Source organism: Apus apus, chromosome 1 (genome assembly GCF_020740795.1).
Source record: "Apus apus isolate bApuApu2 chromosome 1, bApuApu2.pri.cur, whole genome shotgun sequence".
NCBI classification, from domain to species: Eukaryota; Metazoa; Chordata; class Aves; order Apodiformes; family Apodidae; genus Apus; species Apus apus.
This window is the reverse complement of record NC_067282.1, coordinates 128,067,436-128,085,788: the sequence shown is the minus strand read 5'-3', so window position 1 is coordinate 128,085,788 and position 18,353 is coordinate 128,067,436. Positions and strand designations below refer to the sequence as shown.

The window sequence follows — 18,353 nt, the reverse complement described above, 5'->3', positions numbered from 1 at the left end:
ATTAGACTTTTAGTTTAATATTTAATACAACCTGCAAGATTGTAAATATTTTAAACTATTTTTCATTCACCATTATACAGTAAGAAAGCAAACTGAAAGTCATTCTTTAACCAAAGTACCTATGCTAAACAACTAGATATGACACAGTAGATTTATTACAAATCATTCCTGGAGCCTCAGTTCCCTACTTCTGACCATACAGTTGTTGCCAGTTTCCAAGTGATTGCACATCAAAGCAAGGAACCCCATCTTTGTTGTGCCCAATCTTGGCACAGACCAGGGATTCTCTGAGGTCCCTTCTAAGGTCTGATGTGCTGAGGGACTGGTAACTGCATAGTCAGTCTTAGAATACTTTCAGGTTCTTAAAAATGTAGAAACAACTAAGGGACCATGATGATATTTGCTGACATTTCTATTCACCACTGTGTTTTAATCTGTAAAAATACTCTGCTCTGGCTTTATTCACCTATTTGGGCTAAGAGAAAAAGTCTTTTTTTTTATTTGTTTTTTTTTTTTTTTTTTGCAAATTAGGAAATGCAGTTGTCAGTGAGGAGGCTGTCACCAAATGAGAACACAGCGAGGGTTATGTATTTCTATTCCACAGTGAAACAATTTAGGTTAAAAACTTTAAGGGAGTATATAGTGCAGATCATGCAGATGGTACAGTGTGAACTGAGGGTTGATTTGTAAAATGTTTGTAACATCCAGTCTCGGTGCACATCCAGATATTAAATAATATTCCTTAAAGCAAAGCCTGGTTAATAGAGTTCTTTATTTGCAAAAGCGTATGAATGTCTAAATATAGCCATATGAATTAAGTTTTTGCCTTTCATATATGCCTATTTTCAAGGCAGATGAAGAGAATGATGTGGAGTTTTTTTTTTAGAGGGAAATTACAAATTATTTGTTAACAGATATCTTAGGCTAGAAGTATTGAAAACACTTTACCTCCTCCTTCAGTCACCTTTAGACTTGGAAGGTATAAGTGATATATTAACAATTAGAGAGTGAAAGTTGTATTTCTAGGGTGTGCAGGGCTTTAGAAGTTTGACAAACTTTTTCTCATCCTAATTTAAATATTGGTTTCTACTAAAGTTTCTCTGGTGAAGCTTTCTTGTAGGAATGCACTTATCAACAGTAGTTCCTCTCAATCCTTGTCATATAATTTACCAGGTGCTATAAAAACATATCTATGGTTCACTGTTTTTTCTCGATGATGCTCTTTCCTCAAATGAAAAGGAGTTCAAACCCACTTTTTAGCAAGTTTTGCAGTTACATGTGTTAGTTTCCTATGGGGTAATACTACGGGTGATCTACAGACAGGGAGGACACTCCATAGGCACTTTACCAACCTGCATAGAGAAACAGGTTTTATTATTCCTTTATAAATGTTGTAGTAAGTTGTTTAAAGAATTCTGGCATAAATAGGTAGTGAATAGAGACCTCTGGAGGTCTCTAGACCTATTCTCTGCTCAAAGCAGGGCTGGCTTGAAAGCCTGATGAATTTGATCATGAGTTATGAAGTTTCCAATGATGGAGATCACATGGAGATCTGGGCACCCTTTCCAGTGCTGCGTGACACTTGGGGAAGAATTTTTTTCCTGCTCTTCAGACACAATTTTCCTTCATACAACCTAGAACTATTGTCTCTAGTCTTTTAGCTGTGCACCTCTAACAAGTTACAGCAGGTCAAGAAAGCACACTGTAAGGAATGCAATAGAATTTTAATGAGCTATATTTCTGGGTGAATGCAATCTTTATCACTTAGGAGCTCGAAATAACAGACTAAGTGAGTATGCTGAGGTTCCTGGTATCTCAAGGAGGTGGTTATACTTCTGAGACAAAAGCTTACTTAACTCCTGGAAAACTGGCAGGTTATCTTCATAATAGACATCTTGGAAGAACTTGCAGATGGAAGCCTGTGTATGAAGTGAAATTCCAGATAGGGGACCACTGCCACAGACCAGAGGTCCCCTTTTGCTATCTTGTTATTAATAAAAAAATACCATTCCCTATGGAAGTCAAGCAGAGCCAGCTGTTTTTTAATTGAGGTGGAACCTGTTTTAATATTAGTGCTTCTAAAAGGTCCCACCTCATCAGCTCCTTCCAACCCATACCATTTTTTGTCTTTCCATTTCTTATTGCTAGGACTTCACCTCACTTAATAACTAGCAGGCTGCATTATATAGAGCATGATTATTTTCAAAGCTCCCTGTGCCTGCATATGCTTCTCTTGCTGTAAAGGCTAAAGCTAGGAAGACACAGTCATTATAAAGATTAAGACTGTGTATGCAGTAACTCTTTTTGCAGTAGCAGGTAGAAAAGTGTGTTAACCAAAGTATTATTTATAGTGTATAACATGCAAATAAAAACTTGGGAGTTGCTCTTACTCAGACTGTCTGCCTAATATATTTCTTCCTTCCTATTTATAACTATGTTTTTCTTTTGTATGGAAAATTGTTTCAGCTTCATGTGTAATGAATTTTGTTTCTTATTGCAGTGTATCCATATTGAATCTGCTCTTGATGCAACAGTCACCAGCTCCCCAGTGCTCCTGCATGCTGTCTCCCTAAAGCAGAGCAGCCTGTAGCTTTCTCTTCCTGGTAGTTTTTAAAGCTATGACAGACCTATGATACTGTGAAGTTTGATTGTCCTAGCTCTGGATACTGTTGCCTTAACTGTCAGTGTCTTGGGGCCTGGGTGGTGTAGTGTTCAATGTAAGCAATCAGGCCTCAATATTTTTATTACTGGTTTGCCTGGTATATCTGCTTAGTCTACTTAGGATAGGGTAGTTTTAAAGGAGCAAAATAAACAGTAAAATAGGAAAAGAGGAATTCTACTGAAAGATGTTTTTATTGTCTATAGAGAGAAGTGATTCTTACTTGGCAAAAATGTTGTAAAAATACATTTCTGGTCCAGTATTTCCCTAAATGTAGCCATCTATCCTGCTTAACACATCAGCAGATAACTGCTTCTTTCATCGCTGTTCTTTGTAGCCACATCATCATCTCTGGAAAGAAAACATTTATCTCCACATATTGTCTAGAACTCCAAGAGCTTTAAAATAAATGTCTGCAGTGCTCTCCTTAATTCTAGAGGTACACTCAAAGGTTTTCAGTCATTCTTTATGCCATCTTCGGGTTTATTGATAGTAGTGTTTGGGTTTATTGCATAGTAGTGCATACTCTACTATGTGTTTTAATTACTCTGCTTCCGTGTCACTCTTCTGTTATTATTGAGAATTAAGCTAACTGAATGTCCAATTTTATTTATGCAATGTAGATACTTTGTCAGAAAGCAACCTCATAATGTGTTATCTCACAGGGAGTGAACAACCTTTCTCTAGTGCTTGCCTCAGAGCTAAGCCTGATCAATCCAGAACAGTATGTTGGGATAGATGTATATACCACATCCCACTCTGTAGTGGGCTGGCTGACACAGCAGATCTTACAGTTCCCTCATAAGTGCAGAGTAGAGAGGGAGAATTACCTATATCTTTTTTGGAATCAAACTTTCAAAGCAGGGAATACTGAGGTCTGCCTCCCATATGCAGCCAGCAGACTGAGAGCAGTGAGTTCCCTTCACCACCCCCCTGTGCAAGGCTCAAATGACTATCACCAGCTTCCAGAAGGCTGCAGGGACAAAAGAAAATTCCACCATGGAAGTGCAGTGTAATAACCAGTTCCTGAAGTCTGGAAAATTATGTTTTGATCTTTTCTCTATGCTAAAGCAAATGCTAGGTCAGGTGGTTATATACTACCTTATAAGACATCACTTAGAGCATGGGGTCTATACAGTATTACAATGAGCAGCTTTTCTCTACCTGACAGTTTATTTTCTATTCCACAGAAATGCCTTTTCCATGGAAAATAAGCATGTTTCAGGTTTACACATTGATTCTTTTCTTTTATAGCCTCTTATCATAACTGTGTGCCAGTGGAGTGCTTCTCCTTTTTTGGGGTTCTCTTTCCCTTCGATGGACAAAGAAATTTGCTTTCTTTTTGGGTATTAGTGATCACTCTTTTAGAGTGTTGTGCTTTCCCCCTCAGTCTGGTGAATTACTGTAGCATTCTTCTGAGACAATGCTGATTTGTGGGATACTGGAGAGGGTCCCCTTATGCCAGGTGGGTAATTACAGTAAAAAAAACCCAGTTCTTCTTGGTAAATAACTGAAGAACGCAGTTCCCATACTTAAATACAGCAACACCAAGCAATTCTTCCCTGACTGTCTTTGGCAGGGATATCTTCAACATCCACAAAGGTGATGAGGTTATATACAAGGAATTCTTTATTAGGAAAAAGAGAAAATGGCTTCAAACCTGGGAAAGTGCAGTAATCAAACGAACACAGTATTAAGCTCCACCAGTAACCTTGACAGAAGTCTAGCTAGCTAGCTCCTTTCCAAACCTCTGCTGAGAACATGCCTGAGGCAATAAGCTGAGCATATCTTCTCATTATAGCCCTTCTGCACTTTGGGTCTTTTTAAAGTCCCAAGAAACTCTACAACAGAGATTCATTCTCAATACGGGGTACATTCAACTTAGAGTTCATCTCTGTTAAAGCACTGGTTACACTGCAAAGTGCTATGTCAGCATCCACTCAGGCTTGTTATTGTCCTTTGTGCCAGTTTGTAGAGCAGAGAGCTTTCTGGAAGAAGGAAGAAGCAGGTGAGACCCTGGAGCAGAGTCCTAGCTGTTGAGAAAGGAGTGCTTTCTCCATCATTATACTGCTTTCCCCTTTCCAGTGTCTGTGTGATCTCTTTACCTCTCACTACCCCAGTTTATTTATGAACAGACTTTTGTATCATGTCATGCATCCATTAAAGGGACTGCATATTAGATGCCTGATGCTAGGACAGCACTTTTCATCTTCAGTTGTAGGGATTTTCCTCTTCACCCCTGGAACTTCTCATCACAGAACTTATACGGGTGCTCCAGCCTGTGTGTATTACACAGCAGAGGGATTTTGCTCGTGGTGCATAAATCACTGAATAATTTGTATTGAATTGTTCTGCTGGGTGCAGGCCCCTGACTGGAGAGAGATGATTTACTTACAACTCTGTATTTCGTAGGCTGTGCCAGTCCTGTAGGAAGTTGTTCTGTCTCTGTCCAAGCAAGAGCTTGCTATTATTTATTGTTGCTTGTATGAGAGATGGAATTTTAAACCAGTAGTCTTGTGTTGCAGTGCTGAGGAAAACCAGATCCCTGCTTTCTGATAAACATAATTCCCAGGCTTCAGGTCACTGTCTGAGCACTAAGGTCATTACCATCCAGATTCCTCACTACAGTGGTATTTTCAAAAGCTAGATCCAGGCAAGGATGTGCACATGTACACCCAGACTTCTGCAAATTCAAGGCTCTTAAGTTCTGTGCAGCTTCCTGGTGCCTTCCCATTGGATTGTGTAGTTTTCTAGACAGGTAGAGTTTGGTTCTTATCTATGTTCAGAACTGTTTCCAGCTAAGATATGTAGTGCCTGTGTGATGCCTAAACTTCAAAGCCAGAAACCTTTATTTCTTAATGGAGCTGAGTGATGGGTTCCAATCCAACAGGTATCTTTGGATGTGATGTCAGTGTATTTTGATAGGAAATGAAAGTTTGTTGCTTTAAACTGGAGAAACAAAAGCCAGAGGTAGGAGACCGCACTGAAACAAAAGAGAAAGTCCTGCACATTTTTATATACATGCATGCATATATCTGTAGGCATCTAGAGGTGTGTACAGCTTTATTTGGGTGGTTAAAGTTCTGCTAATCTTTTTTGTAAAACTGCTCTTGACATGTTAATCTCAGTAGAAAGTTCTGGCTATGGCATGCTGGGGTGAGAGGAGGTCCTTTTCTGACTCCTTCAGCACTGTCAAGAGGTTAAGACCAACCCTGGTTTAAAGCTATATTCCAATATTAGGATGCTTTGTATGAGGATCTTACCTCTCTCCATGCAAAAGTTACCCTAGAACTGACCACGGCTTTGTCTGACCCAGTAATCAAGTGGACAAAGCTGAGATGGCAAGGGAAAAGATTAAAAACTGGGCACAATGGAAAAATCATCCCCAGAAAAGACCCACATAAAGAAGGTTTCCAACATGAAAAATCTCTGATTTTCCACAGTCAGTACAAAGAGTAGAAAAATGAGCAATTTAATGCAATATTGAGCAGATGCTCACTGCTGTTGTGTGTTGCTGTCCTGGTGGAATAGTTGCAATTGCAGTGCTCCAAGATCAAAGAATCACAAAACCTTGTCCAAACTCCTGCTCAAATAGAACCAGTTTTTCAGGACTGTGACTAGGTGGTTTTTGAATATTTCTAAGGAGGGAGACTTCACAGTTTCCCTGGGAAACCTACTCCAGTGCTCAGTCACCCTCACAGTAAAAAAATAAATAAAAATGTTTTCTGACATTCAGAGGAAACCACCTGTGTTTCAGTTTTTGTGCATTGCCTCTGGACAGCACTGAAATGAGCCTGGGTTCATCCTCTTTGCACCCTCCCTTCAGGTATTTACATATATTAACAAACTCTCCCTTGAGCCTTTTCCTCTCCAGCCAAAACAGTCCCAACTCTCTCAGCTTTTCTTCATATGTGAGGTGCTCCAGTCCCTTAATTGTCCTTGTGGCCCTTTACTGGTCTCTCCAGTATGTCTGTGTCTCTCTTGTAGTGAGGAACCAAAAACTGGACACAGCACTCCCACTGTGGCTTCACCAGTGCTGAGCAAGGGGGAAGGATCTCCTCCCTTGGCATGCTGGAAATACTTGGTCTAAAGTGGCCAAGGACACAATCAGCCTTCTTTGCAGCAAGGGCACGTTGCTGGCTCATGTTCAGCCTGGTGTGCACCAGGACTTGCACGTTCTTTTCTGCCAAGCTGCTTTCCAGCTGAGTGGCCCCCAGCAAATACTGATTCATGGGGTTGTTCTTCTCCAGGTACAGAACTTTGCACTTCTCCTTGTTGAATTTCACAGTGTTCTTGTCAGGTAATTTCTCCAGCCTGTCAGTGTCCCTCTGGATGGCAGCATGACCTTCTGGGATATCAACCGCTTCCCCCAGTTTTGTGTCATCTGCAAACTTGCTGAGTATACAGTCTGCCTCATCAACCAGATCATTACTGGAGGTGTTAAACAAGACTGGACCCAGTACTGACACACGGTGTACACTACTCGTCACTGACCACCATCTTCTGGGCTCTGCCATTGAGCCAGTTTTCAGTGCACTTCACTGTCTGCTCATCTGGCCTATACATCAACAAATGCTCTATGGGGATTGTATGGAGGACTGTGTCCAAGTCCTTACTGAGTCCAGGCAGAAAATATTCACTGTTCTGCCCTCATCTACCAGTCCAGTCACTTCCTCACAGAAGTTAACCAAGTTGGTTGAGCGTGACTTCCCCTTGGTGAAGCCATGCTAACTGCTCCTAATGATTTTCTTATCTTTAATATGTCTGGAAATGGTTTCCAATATCAGCTGCTCCACCACCTTCCCTGGGATTGAGGTGGGGTAGAATGGCCTGTGGCTCCCTAGTTGCTCCTCCATGGCCTTCTCGAAGATGAGGGTGACATTTGTTTTCCTCCTTTGGGCACTTCTCCAAGTTTCTATAGTCTATCAAAGATGATTGAGAGTTGCCTCGCCATGACGTCTGCCAGTTCCCTCAGCACTCATGGGTGCATTGAATTAGAGCCCATGGACCCAGTCCTGTTCAACATCTTTATCAGTGACCTTGATGACAGAGCAGAGTGTTTTCTCAGCAAGTTTGCTGATGACACGAAGCTGGGAGGAGTGGCTGATTCACCTGAAAGTTGTGCGGCCATTCAGCGAGATTTGGACAGGCTGGAGGGCTGGGCAAAGAGGAACCTAATGAGGTTCAAAAAGAGCAAATGCAGAGTCCTGCACCTGGGAAGGAACAACAAAATGCACCAGTACAGGTTAGGAGGTGATCTTCTTTACTATGAGGGTTACAGAGCACTGGAACAGGCTCCCCAGAGAGGTTGTGGAGCCTCCTTCTCTGGAGACTTTCAAGGCTTGTCTGGATGCCTTTCTGAGGGATCTGCCCTAGTTTTTGGTCCTGCTCTGGCAGGGGGGTTGGACTTGATGATCTTCAGAGGTCCCTTCCAATCCCTAACATTCTGTGATTCTGTGATGCTGTGACTTATCCATGTTCAGTTTGTTTAAGTATTCCTTGACCTGATCCTCTTCCACCAAGGCTACATCTTCCTTGCTCCAAACCTTTCCCCTAATCTTTGGCACCTGGGACTCCTGAAGGCCTGAAAGATAGTGAACCAGAAACTCCTGTATGCGTTTAGCCTGCAGGATGCACTTGAATGTGTTTAGTTTGCCTTTCCATTTGTCATACTCTCAGAGGTCTTGAGGACTAGAAATTTAAATTTTAGTTAAACAAGAAAGTTGTGTAACTCTCTTATTGCCTTAAAATGCTGAGACAAGTCTGTCTATTGCAAAGTAATACTGTGACTAGAAGATAATTTATTATACTTGTCTTTTATAGGAAATTAGCCACTAGATGGAGTCTGACAGTAGTAATAAGTGCAGTGCAAGTGCTTGTAAGTACTTATTGAAGCAAATACATCAAATGGATTTGGACTCTGTAGTAAGGCTTATCTGTATCAATTCAAAAAGAAATAAAGCTTTTATGAAATATTAGCTATTATAAATAATAATTATTTATGAAAATAAGTCAGTATACGAGCTTCAAACTCTGATAGCCTAAATGAAAATTGTGCAAATTATCCTGTGAAAAAAGAAAATTGGGTAAGTGATAGAATTTCAATGACCTCCCACTTGCTCAAGGTAAAAACTTGGATAAACATCTCATTTTTGAGTGAAGAAAATCCAGAAAAGCAAGACATAATTGGTGTTAAAAAACACAGGGAGAAAATGTAGGTAACCTCCTTGCCAGTCTAAAAGAAAGGCTGATTCACTGTATCATCTTTAATAGGTTACTCCTTATTTCTAGGAGTTTGTAGAGCTTCTTATGAGATAAAATGTTAAATGTCTAACTGAATGAGTTATTTGTTTCTTACCTAGAATGTCACTTGCTGTGCTCAGTCATTTAAGAAGTGAAATTTTACTCCCTGCTCATAGGAATTTACTGATTTACATTGGTACTGACTCAATCTTAGATAGCCAGGCTACCTGCTGTGGATTTTTAATTTGCCAGGTTTGGAGGGTTACTGACATTTTTGAATGCTAACATATGCTAAAGAATAAAGAAAGCTAAAGAAAGACACTGTGGGTAAGTAGATTCTCTTATAACTGAGTTCTTACAAGTGACTGGACAAACACGGTCACTGCTCTTGCTGAGAATGTCTCCCTTCAGTGAAGTGCTGTGGCCACCGCAGCCTCAGAGACACGTTGAACTTCTGTAGGAGAAGAACATGATAGGCAAATGAAGACATCAACAGAATAAGGCAATCAGGCACTTAATACTTTCAAACACTAACATAAGAACTGCTATTACTGCACCTGAAGAGCTGTGTATGAGTATGTTATCATTGTTATGTTCCAGCAAATCACAATCTTTTTCTGTCAAGCTCTCCAATAAAAGGTCTTTTTAAGTGCAGGGATCTGGGCACTTTACAAAGGCCATGCACAAATCCAAAAATGCACTGTAGAAGCACTGAAGCTTTGTACTCTCCCAGAACAGTTTCTGACTAACTAGCATCCTGTTGCTTGCTTATACAACTGGTAGGTAGACACTCTCAATTTCTGTCTCAGTCACATTACATGTCCACTTATTATGCTTCTATTGTTATTTGGAACTCACACAGTAAACAAAGGGTTTTTTTGGGGGTTTATAATCCATCACCACAAACTACACCCTTTCAGTTGTATTCTGACTACTTCTTGGAATTGAAGCAATAGAGTCTGTGAAGCTATGAAGCTCAGTGAGTGGTTTGTTTTGCTTTTATTTCTTCACAGTGTAAGGTTTGATCTTTTTTATTTTAAATTGCAGTTAGTAAACAAAGTATTTGTGCTTCGTTCTGTGTATTTTTCCCAGGGTTTTAAATACATTAGAATATGAGAACCTGAGTATTCCTTTCCTCCACACACACACCTTCTCCCTAAACAGGACTTTTACTGTGGTGAATACTACTTATTTCTTAAGAGCTAAGAGACTAGGGGAAAATACAGTTCTGCATCTAAGTGAATCTCCCAATTTCTGTTCTCTAAGGAGTTGCCATATTTTTTGGTCCTATAATGGATCGCAAGTAATATTTCACAGTGCCTTGGAAGAAAATGTATCTGTGGCTGGGATAGTCTGTAATTTAGGCAGGTTTGTTTCCAGACTTCAGGTACCACTGGAAGACACAATAAATATTTGTTAACTGACGTTTTCAAACAGGAACTTGTACTAAAATGCTTGATTAAATGGTTCTTGTTGCATCTGCTACATTCTACTTTCAGGCAAAAAGGGTCAGATACATAGTTTCTCTGCTGGTCTTTGGTGAGTGCTCTTAGCCAGAAGCACAGAAGATAACTCAGTGCATTATTTGCTAGAAAAATACACAGGGTATGAAGTCTTTTATAGAAATCAAAAGCCAGGCTGTGGCTCTGAACTTGTTTCCAGATCTTACTGGCACCAATGTACCAAGATACCAAGTTTTCCAAAGTGAATGAAGGACGTTTGCAGATATGGACAGAAACATGAATGTTAGAGCTAGCTTTTGGCATTTAGGGTTTGATTTAGGGTTCTTGCACAGCCTGTATCAACCTGTTTACAAGGATTTGTAGGTGAAAGGGATCTGGGGGTCCTGGTAGACAGGAGGATGACCATGAGCCAGCAATGTGCCCTTGTGGCTAAGAAGGCCAATGGCATCCTGGGGTGTATTAGAAAGGGTGTGGTTAGTAGGTCAAGAGAGGTTCTCCTCCCCCTCTATTCTGCATTGGTGAGGCCACATCTGGAGTATTGTGTCCAGTTCTGGGCCCCTCAGTTCAAGAAGGACAGGCAACTGCTGGAAAGAGTCCAGCGCAGAGCCACAAAGATGATGAAGGGAGTGGAACATCTCCCTTATGAGGAAAGGCTGAGAGAGCTGGGTCTCTTTAGTTTGGAGAAAAGGAGACTGAGGGGTGACCTCATCAATGTTTACAAATACGTAAAGGGTGAGTGTCAAGAAGATGGAGTTAAGCTTTTTTCAGTGATGACCAGTGATAGGACAAGGAGTAATGGATACAAATTGGAGCATAGGAGGTTTAAGGTCAATATCAGAAAAATTTTTTTTACTGTGAGAGTGACAGAGCCCTGGAACAGGCTGCCCAGAGAGGTTGTGGAGTCTCCTTCTCTGGAGACATTCAAAACCCGCCTGGACAAGTTGCTGTGTGATGTACTCTAGGTGACCCTGCTCTGGCAGGGGGGTTGGACTAGATGATCTTTCGAGGTCCATTCCAACCCCTATGATTCTATGATTCTATGATTCTGTGATTCTCTATTGAACAGTCTTGATCTTTATCTCCAGTTTAGGGAAAGCCATGTACTCTTACCTTGGATGGAGGCTCCTTCTTTTGTTTTCTGTATGCAGAACCAGTTGGCTTTTCTGGTGGACTTTTTCTTTCCTGCCTCAAACTCAGCTGCACTGTAATTTAGCTGAAGCTCAGCAGTTGGTGGTTTTTTTTTTTTTCACCTCCTAAAATTTTAATAAAAATATTTTTTGGTGTCTTGGCAAGCTGCTGTAATGGAGGTTGTCTTCTGCCAGGAGCCTTTTGTGGCCTCCATATTGCTCCATTTGATGCATTCTCTGTATATCTGGATTTAGAACTGACATATTTCTTCTTGGGACTATCTGGACAAATATGTGCATATATGCTGTCAAGCACAAACATGGTAGAAATCTCTAAGATCTCTGGTTGCACAGCAGCCTCAGTGCTGCTGCTGAGCAGTAATTCCATCCAGGTGTCCCAGATGGTTGTAATAAATGCTTGAATCTTGCCCTGAGAAAATTTTCAAGTAGAGAAAAAATTACAAACCCAGAAAAGTCTGGACAAGGCAACTCTAAGTTGAGTGAAATGGTGAGGTATACAGAAATGTTATGTCTTATTCTTGATCCTGTTACAGTGACAGGAGTTTTCTCTATACTTCAGCATTCTATCTGAAATAAGTCTGCAGTTTTGAGATGGAAACTTCAATTTGGTGATAACTATTATCTCAGAAACAAAGAAAAGTCTCCTGTGCTCTGAAGTTAACATGTGCAAGAAATTGCCTCTGTGTTTGTAAGGGCTATCATTGTTCTGCCTTTGGTTTAAAGGCAGATTGTCTTCTGTTGACAAAGTCCTCTGAAGGAGTGAACTGTGTTTCTGACCTTCTGACACAGTTTGCCAGTTTCTACACTGGCCTGTCACAGCTGTTCATAGGCCTACACTGTGAACTGGCTTGTGGTGAGTTAGAAGGGGAATGTGCACCTGGACTAGAAACTGTAGAGAGAAAGGAAGTTTCTAAACCAGCTCCAGTAGCAGTTCTGATATGGAACTATATTTTAAGAGGACTGCTTGTCCTTTCTCCAAATAGCAGAAACATGAGAATTTTGTCCACAACCTGTGAGAATAGGTATATTCTGAAGGCATAAGTAGTACATGTGACTTGTTTGACCCTTTGCATGGGCGAACGACTACCCAACTAGTAGCTTTAAATCAGTTTAGTTTTGTATAGAAACTCTTTCACCACCATACGGGTGACGGAATGACTTGAGGCAAACATGAAATAACAGCTGGCCTAGAATGGTGTATGGAAATTTAAAGACTGAAGAGTTTTGAACAGATTTCCCAGTTAGGTGACTCAGTGTCCACAGTGTCCTTTTCTCGCTTTTTAAACTTTGTTCCTGAATGACTCAAGAGTTCTTTCCAGCATGTGTCATGCACCACATGCTTTATTCACATTCCAGGTATCCCACACAGAGTAAAAAACTAAAGGTTTTTTACTTCTCTCTTTCTCCCCCCTTCCTCAAATCCCAGTCTATTTATAAATTGCACAACTTGGCTTGGAAGCACTGTGACCAACGGGCAAGCATAGAGTTTAATTATCAGTTACTCTTTTTGATGTTGGTTTGGCAACCAGACAGACAGAAGTGCATTGCAGATGTCTGGTTCTAGTCTCAGATGGGCAAAGCAGAGCAAATCAGTAAACATTTTCACTGAGTCCTTCTCAATACTTCTTATTCTAACTCTGCCATGAGAGAGAATGCACTTTCTACAGGTGGTGGTTGTCGTCGTTGTAGTTTTTTAGTGCTGTTTCCAACCATTTGCTTGAAGTGCAAATTTGCTCAGCTTCTGAAAAAGTTATGGGTGATTTGGCCAAGTCTTTCCTTAAAGACACAATTCTGCTCAAGAGAACTTAGTGCTTGGTAGATGGCCATTCTACCAGCAGTCAAAAAGTCTTCCACAGTCTTCCTTTCCAAAGAAGGGCACAAAATTTCACCTTATACTGTAATGATTCACAGCAAAATGTTTAGCTCCTGCTTCTGATAGGAGCAGTGCACATTCATTATCAAAGCCATTTGCCTCTTGCATTGCATGAGAACTGCTGTCCTCATCACATATGTGTATTTAAAGGGACACTTCTCTACATGAGAATGTAGCTCATGTAGAAATAAATCTCATGCAATGAGAGAACATATTTATTGTGGCAGTCTGCAGTGGGCCATCCATGAGCATACTTTGGAAAGGATTAGTCCTTAGCTTTGTCTGGATATAGATGAACCAGTTGTGAGTTAGCTACAGAGGTAAGGCAAAACTCTCATTTCAAATGCCCTCCTTTTTCCATGCCAGCATAACTCATGAGTAATTTCTTGAGTATAATATAGTAAGACTGGTTTTATCCCAATGCAAATGAGAGAAGATGCCAAGTTTTTGGCCTAAATATACAAAAACTTGTAAAAGATGCTTTTCTTGATGTACATCTTACTCTGCACCAGAAGAACGCATTTTTTTTTCTTTTAGTTCACTAAAATAATTCTAATTATTTTCTTTTTACTGCAAAAATATAGAGGAGCTAGTACGTCCACATTTGAGACAAAGTTATTCTGCTTTCAAAGTGAAATAGCATTGCCATTTTCTAACATTAAACTATTGACATGAGTAGGGGTTGAATGCTTTCAGACCTTGTACAACTATGCTGATATGCCTTGCTGAAGAGATTTTTAGAAGGGTGCTAGAAAGAAACCAATCTCATGGTATTCTTAAGGTCTGAGTCATAAATCACTGTACCCAGCTGGGCTGTAGTAGATGTTGTCACAAGTAGTCATGGGTTTTTGCAGAAGCTTCACTCCTATTCAGAGCAATGGCAGAACAGTTCTTAGGACATGTCAAAAAAGGAAGAAATATGTCCATGTTCTGTGTTTTTATAGCTTGATAAACTGAGATTTAAATTTATCATCATGCTTCCAAGCACAGTAATTGTTTCTCCTTTTGGTCTTTCACTTTCTGGCACATTGATGGACTGAGCTTGGGCACAGCAATCTTAATTATTTTTCTTTTTCAAAACAGTTCAGCAACAGAACGTTGTGAAGTTTTCTTCTTGGCAAATACTTTTTTCTAAACTGCCAGGATATTTTTTACTTCTTCTGCCTTTCTCTTGGCGTGGATACAAATATCAATCCTTGGCTTTTTAGGTGCAGATCACATTTATCACTGGAAGGCTTAAAAATTCTAGAGGAAGCCTCATGAGCCGTAAGCTTCAACTTCATTGACCTAGGTCAGCTTCTCTTTAGTGCTTCTGGGATTTGAACACTTTCTGCACTACTTTGTGGCCTTTTGTCAAGACAACAGACAGTTTAGAACAGCTCAGATGATGGACTGTTTTTCATGTCTGCTTTGACCTATTTGAAACACTGTACTAGCTACGTATGCTGCCCAACTCTATGAATGAGGAAGGAGTAAGAAGCCAGATAATCAGAATAATCCCCCCCTCCTTCTTCTGTGTTGTTAGGATGTGTTCAGAGATGTTTGTCTTCCTATCGAATGCACAGTGTGTCCCTTCCCAGTCAGAATGAAACTTGAGAGCTAATTGAGTCTGCCCTGTGATGCTGCAAGGCCATTGCTGCTGTATGTTGACTCAGACATGAGGCTTGAAGAAAAGCTATAGGCCTTCTGATAATTTCTGTATTTTTATGAAGTATTTCCTCCCTCACTTCATATTCAAAAACAATGAATGTGAAGATAAACTACCTCCTAAAAATTACCTCCAAAATGACCTGGCATTTGCCAGGTTATGGTGTAGTTCCTTAGTATTCAGATTATATTTCCAACATAAATATTTACATTTATATACTATATAATGTAATGTAATATAATATAGTTTTTCTTTACATTATGTGCAAATGTGATAATCTGTTGTCCCAGGATGCTTACAAACTAAGCTATGGTGTGAATCTAGTTATTGTGCTGATAGGTGGTGTTCAAAGACTGGTTACTGCAAATAGTATTCCCATTCTGACTTGTCCAAATTGTCTTTCTGAAACAAAAGAGAATTAAACGGCTAATTAAAGTATTGCCATGCAAGTCACTCTGTCAAGATTCCACTCGTGTTCTTTGATACTTGACACAGTCTGTTGCTCATGACAGCCTTGCAAATATCAGGTGTAGGGGCTGTGTTCCTTTCCCAGAAGAATTCTGAAACTTCCCTTGCTTTTGAACTGATTCTCCAAGTTATGGCATCCCCTTATGCTGAAAATAATGTTGTCTGTGTATCATCTTAAAGTGCTTTTGTTCTGTTTTCCCTTTAATGATTTCATGTGCCCTTCCTAAAGGATAAATGAGACTGGTTAGACACAATCAAATATAGGCACTCATGTAAGGCAGCACTGAAACAGGCGTGTGAGAGCCAAGGAATGTGAAGTTACAGAACAGCCACAGGAAGTGTAGTAATTAAAAAAAACACCACTGTTGCTGCCCTTACTCCTTTACCTGAGCTGGAAACAACTCTGAAGACTTGTCTCCCTGTCCCGTGGCTCTCTGCCTCGGTTGCACTCCTGCCTCTGTCCCTCCTGTGGCAGGAGCAGCCTGGCCCTGAGATCTAGCTTCTGGAGCAGAAAATTTCAATTTTGCTCATGTTGCTGAAAAGTCTTGAGCTCAGCCCTAAGACACGGAGGTTTGTCATTAAATTCTGTTGGAATAGATGATATCTGTTAAAAGAAATCCCATGCCTCCAAAAATCTTATTTAACCATTATAATTAGGAATCATTTAAATCTGAGGTGCTAAGCTTGAGTAAAAATTTCTTACTGTGAGTGAGTTCAGAATCAGTATCAAAGTGAGATTGTGCTCACCCTTTATGAGGTGCAAATCTCATCTTTCTTTTATTAGACCTGTTATCTTTAAGTTTTTTGTTGTTCTTGTGGGCTTTTTTTTCTGCCACCACAGTGTGAACATTTGCATCTCTGATTAAACTGCAATGTCATGCCTTGGGTGCTCTCTGTATAGTTGCTTTCTGTCCACCATTCCTCCATCTCATTCTCTGGCTTGTGAAAAGTTTCTGTGTTGCTTTTTATCTAAATTTAGTCGCATTTTAATGATGGTGAGTCCTTGAGCTCTCTGAAGTTCTTGGTGTTCTGCAGTATTTGTAATCATTCCTAACAGTACTTTGGGATAATCAGTGAGTTTCATGTATGTTTAGTTTACTTCTTGCAGTATGATTCATGAAGATGTTGAGTTGAGTTCTAGCACATATTTATCAACATCTACAGTGAACTGTTGCTCAGAGCAGAAATTGTTTTTTCTAACCAGCTGTCCAGAGCCTGTTAATTTGTCAAAAATATTTATTCTTTCTGAAAAGCCAGCACTAAGTGTGCAAGTAAACCTTCCTTCTTTAACAGCAAGTCAAGATTACTAGTTTTTGCAGACATCAGAGGATGTCAGTGTGTTCCCATAGATGTCATTTCCATGCCTCTCACCAAGGGAATTAAGGAGGATTACAGAGGTAAAGAATGACTTACCTAGACATGCTTCTGAGGAGCTGAACCCTTTCCAATGTTTTCTTCTAAACATTTGGTTGAAATTCTGCTGCTCTTGATAGAATCAAGGGATATTTCACTGACATCATTTAAGAGATGCAAATGATGCATGTTTCCCCTGAGCAGGTATTAAATATGTATTATAATGATACAGGACTGTCTTTAACTTCTCAGAGCAGAGAAGCCCAAACAGCCCGAATCAACCCTGACTTCCAGATATTCATGGTTTTCATCCATGTCTTTGACAATTAGTGTTTTAACTTCCAGAGATTGTTGAGAAGTTGTAAAATGCACAAAACGGTTCTGTTGTGTTTGTGGTTTTTTTTTCCTCTCTTCTTTTCAGAAAGTACTTTGGAGAAAAGATAGGACTTTATTTTGCATGGCTGGGTTTATATACTGAATTCCTCATTCCATCTTCAGTCATCGGGATTATTGTATTTCTTTACGGATGTATAACCATTGAGAGTGACATTCCTAGGTAAGCTTCTCTGTGATCAATAATTTGTTCCTTGAAAATTATGACTGTGCTGCTTTTTTTTGTAATCCTTAGTGAGCAGAATTGCTTTTAACATGTCTGAAGAGCAGCGAGGTGTTATTAACAACCCTGTGATCATTACAAATACTTCCTCACTGAGTAGAAAAGACATTTGAATGACACCATTTATTTGGCTGTTCTGTATTGCAGCTTCTGAAACAGAAATGTTGAATGAGTCTACTGCATTATTTGAAGTTATTTTTTTATGCCATCCATTTGCTTTTTATGAATGCACAAATCTCTACGTTCACCCTGAAAGACATCATGCAAATTGTCAGAGGGATGTTAATGTTTGCTTCTCAGTGAAAAAGAGGTATTTCCTCTGTTACCTGTGTCTGACTTCTGGTAGAGACAGGAGACTGGAATAGTAGTACTGCAGGTCACACTCCATGTGGCAGCTCCTTCTTTCTCTCAAATGCATTGGCTGCTTTTAAGGTGGATCACTGCAGTACGACATTATTACTGATAGGTAAATAGTTAATAACAACATATCTGAGTTAAAATTTGTTTTCTTAATTTGATCTGAACAAATCTTGATGGGCTGTGCTTGTCTGTGGGAAAGCTTGTGCTAACATTTAAACATGTGAGATTTACAGCTAAAATGTATCTGCAGCACCCTCTGCTGCCTTTTGAAATAGAAGAGAGCATTAGAATAGCAATATGATCGCTGGAAATGGCTGTGTGCCTTTCAGATGATATATTAAACACATTGTTACTACAGTTTGAAAAGTTCTTTTTCATTTGAAGTCAGAGAAAAAAATACTATTTAAGTTCAGTCAATATCAACACAATATGCTAGCTATCAATGAAGCAATGGTGCAAGTGTTTCCTTAGCTCACAATTCTGGCAAGGGCACTTGAGCTGTGCATTGCTCGGTTCACCTGA

General features: G+C 39.9%; 1 protein-coding gene across 2 annotated transcripts in view; it reads left to right on the top strand.

The window, feature by feature from the left end:
* The window catches only part of ANO2 (anoctamin 2), a 171,077-nt gene that overhangs the window by 52,010 nt on the left and 100,714 nt on the right, over positions 1–18,353 (top strand). For both annotated transcript variants that reach the window (XM_051625894.1, XM_051625885.1), the window contains exon 9: positions 17,277–17,411. In XM_051625894.1, coding sequence (XP_051481854.1) covers positions 17,277–17,411 — 135 coding nt within the window. The remainder of the gene's footprint in view (positions 1–17,276; positions 17,412–18,353) is intronic.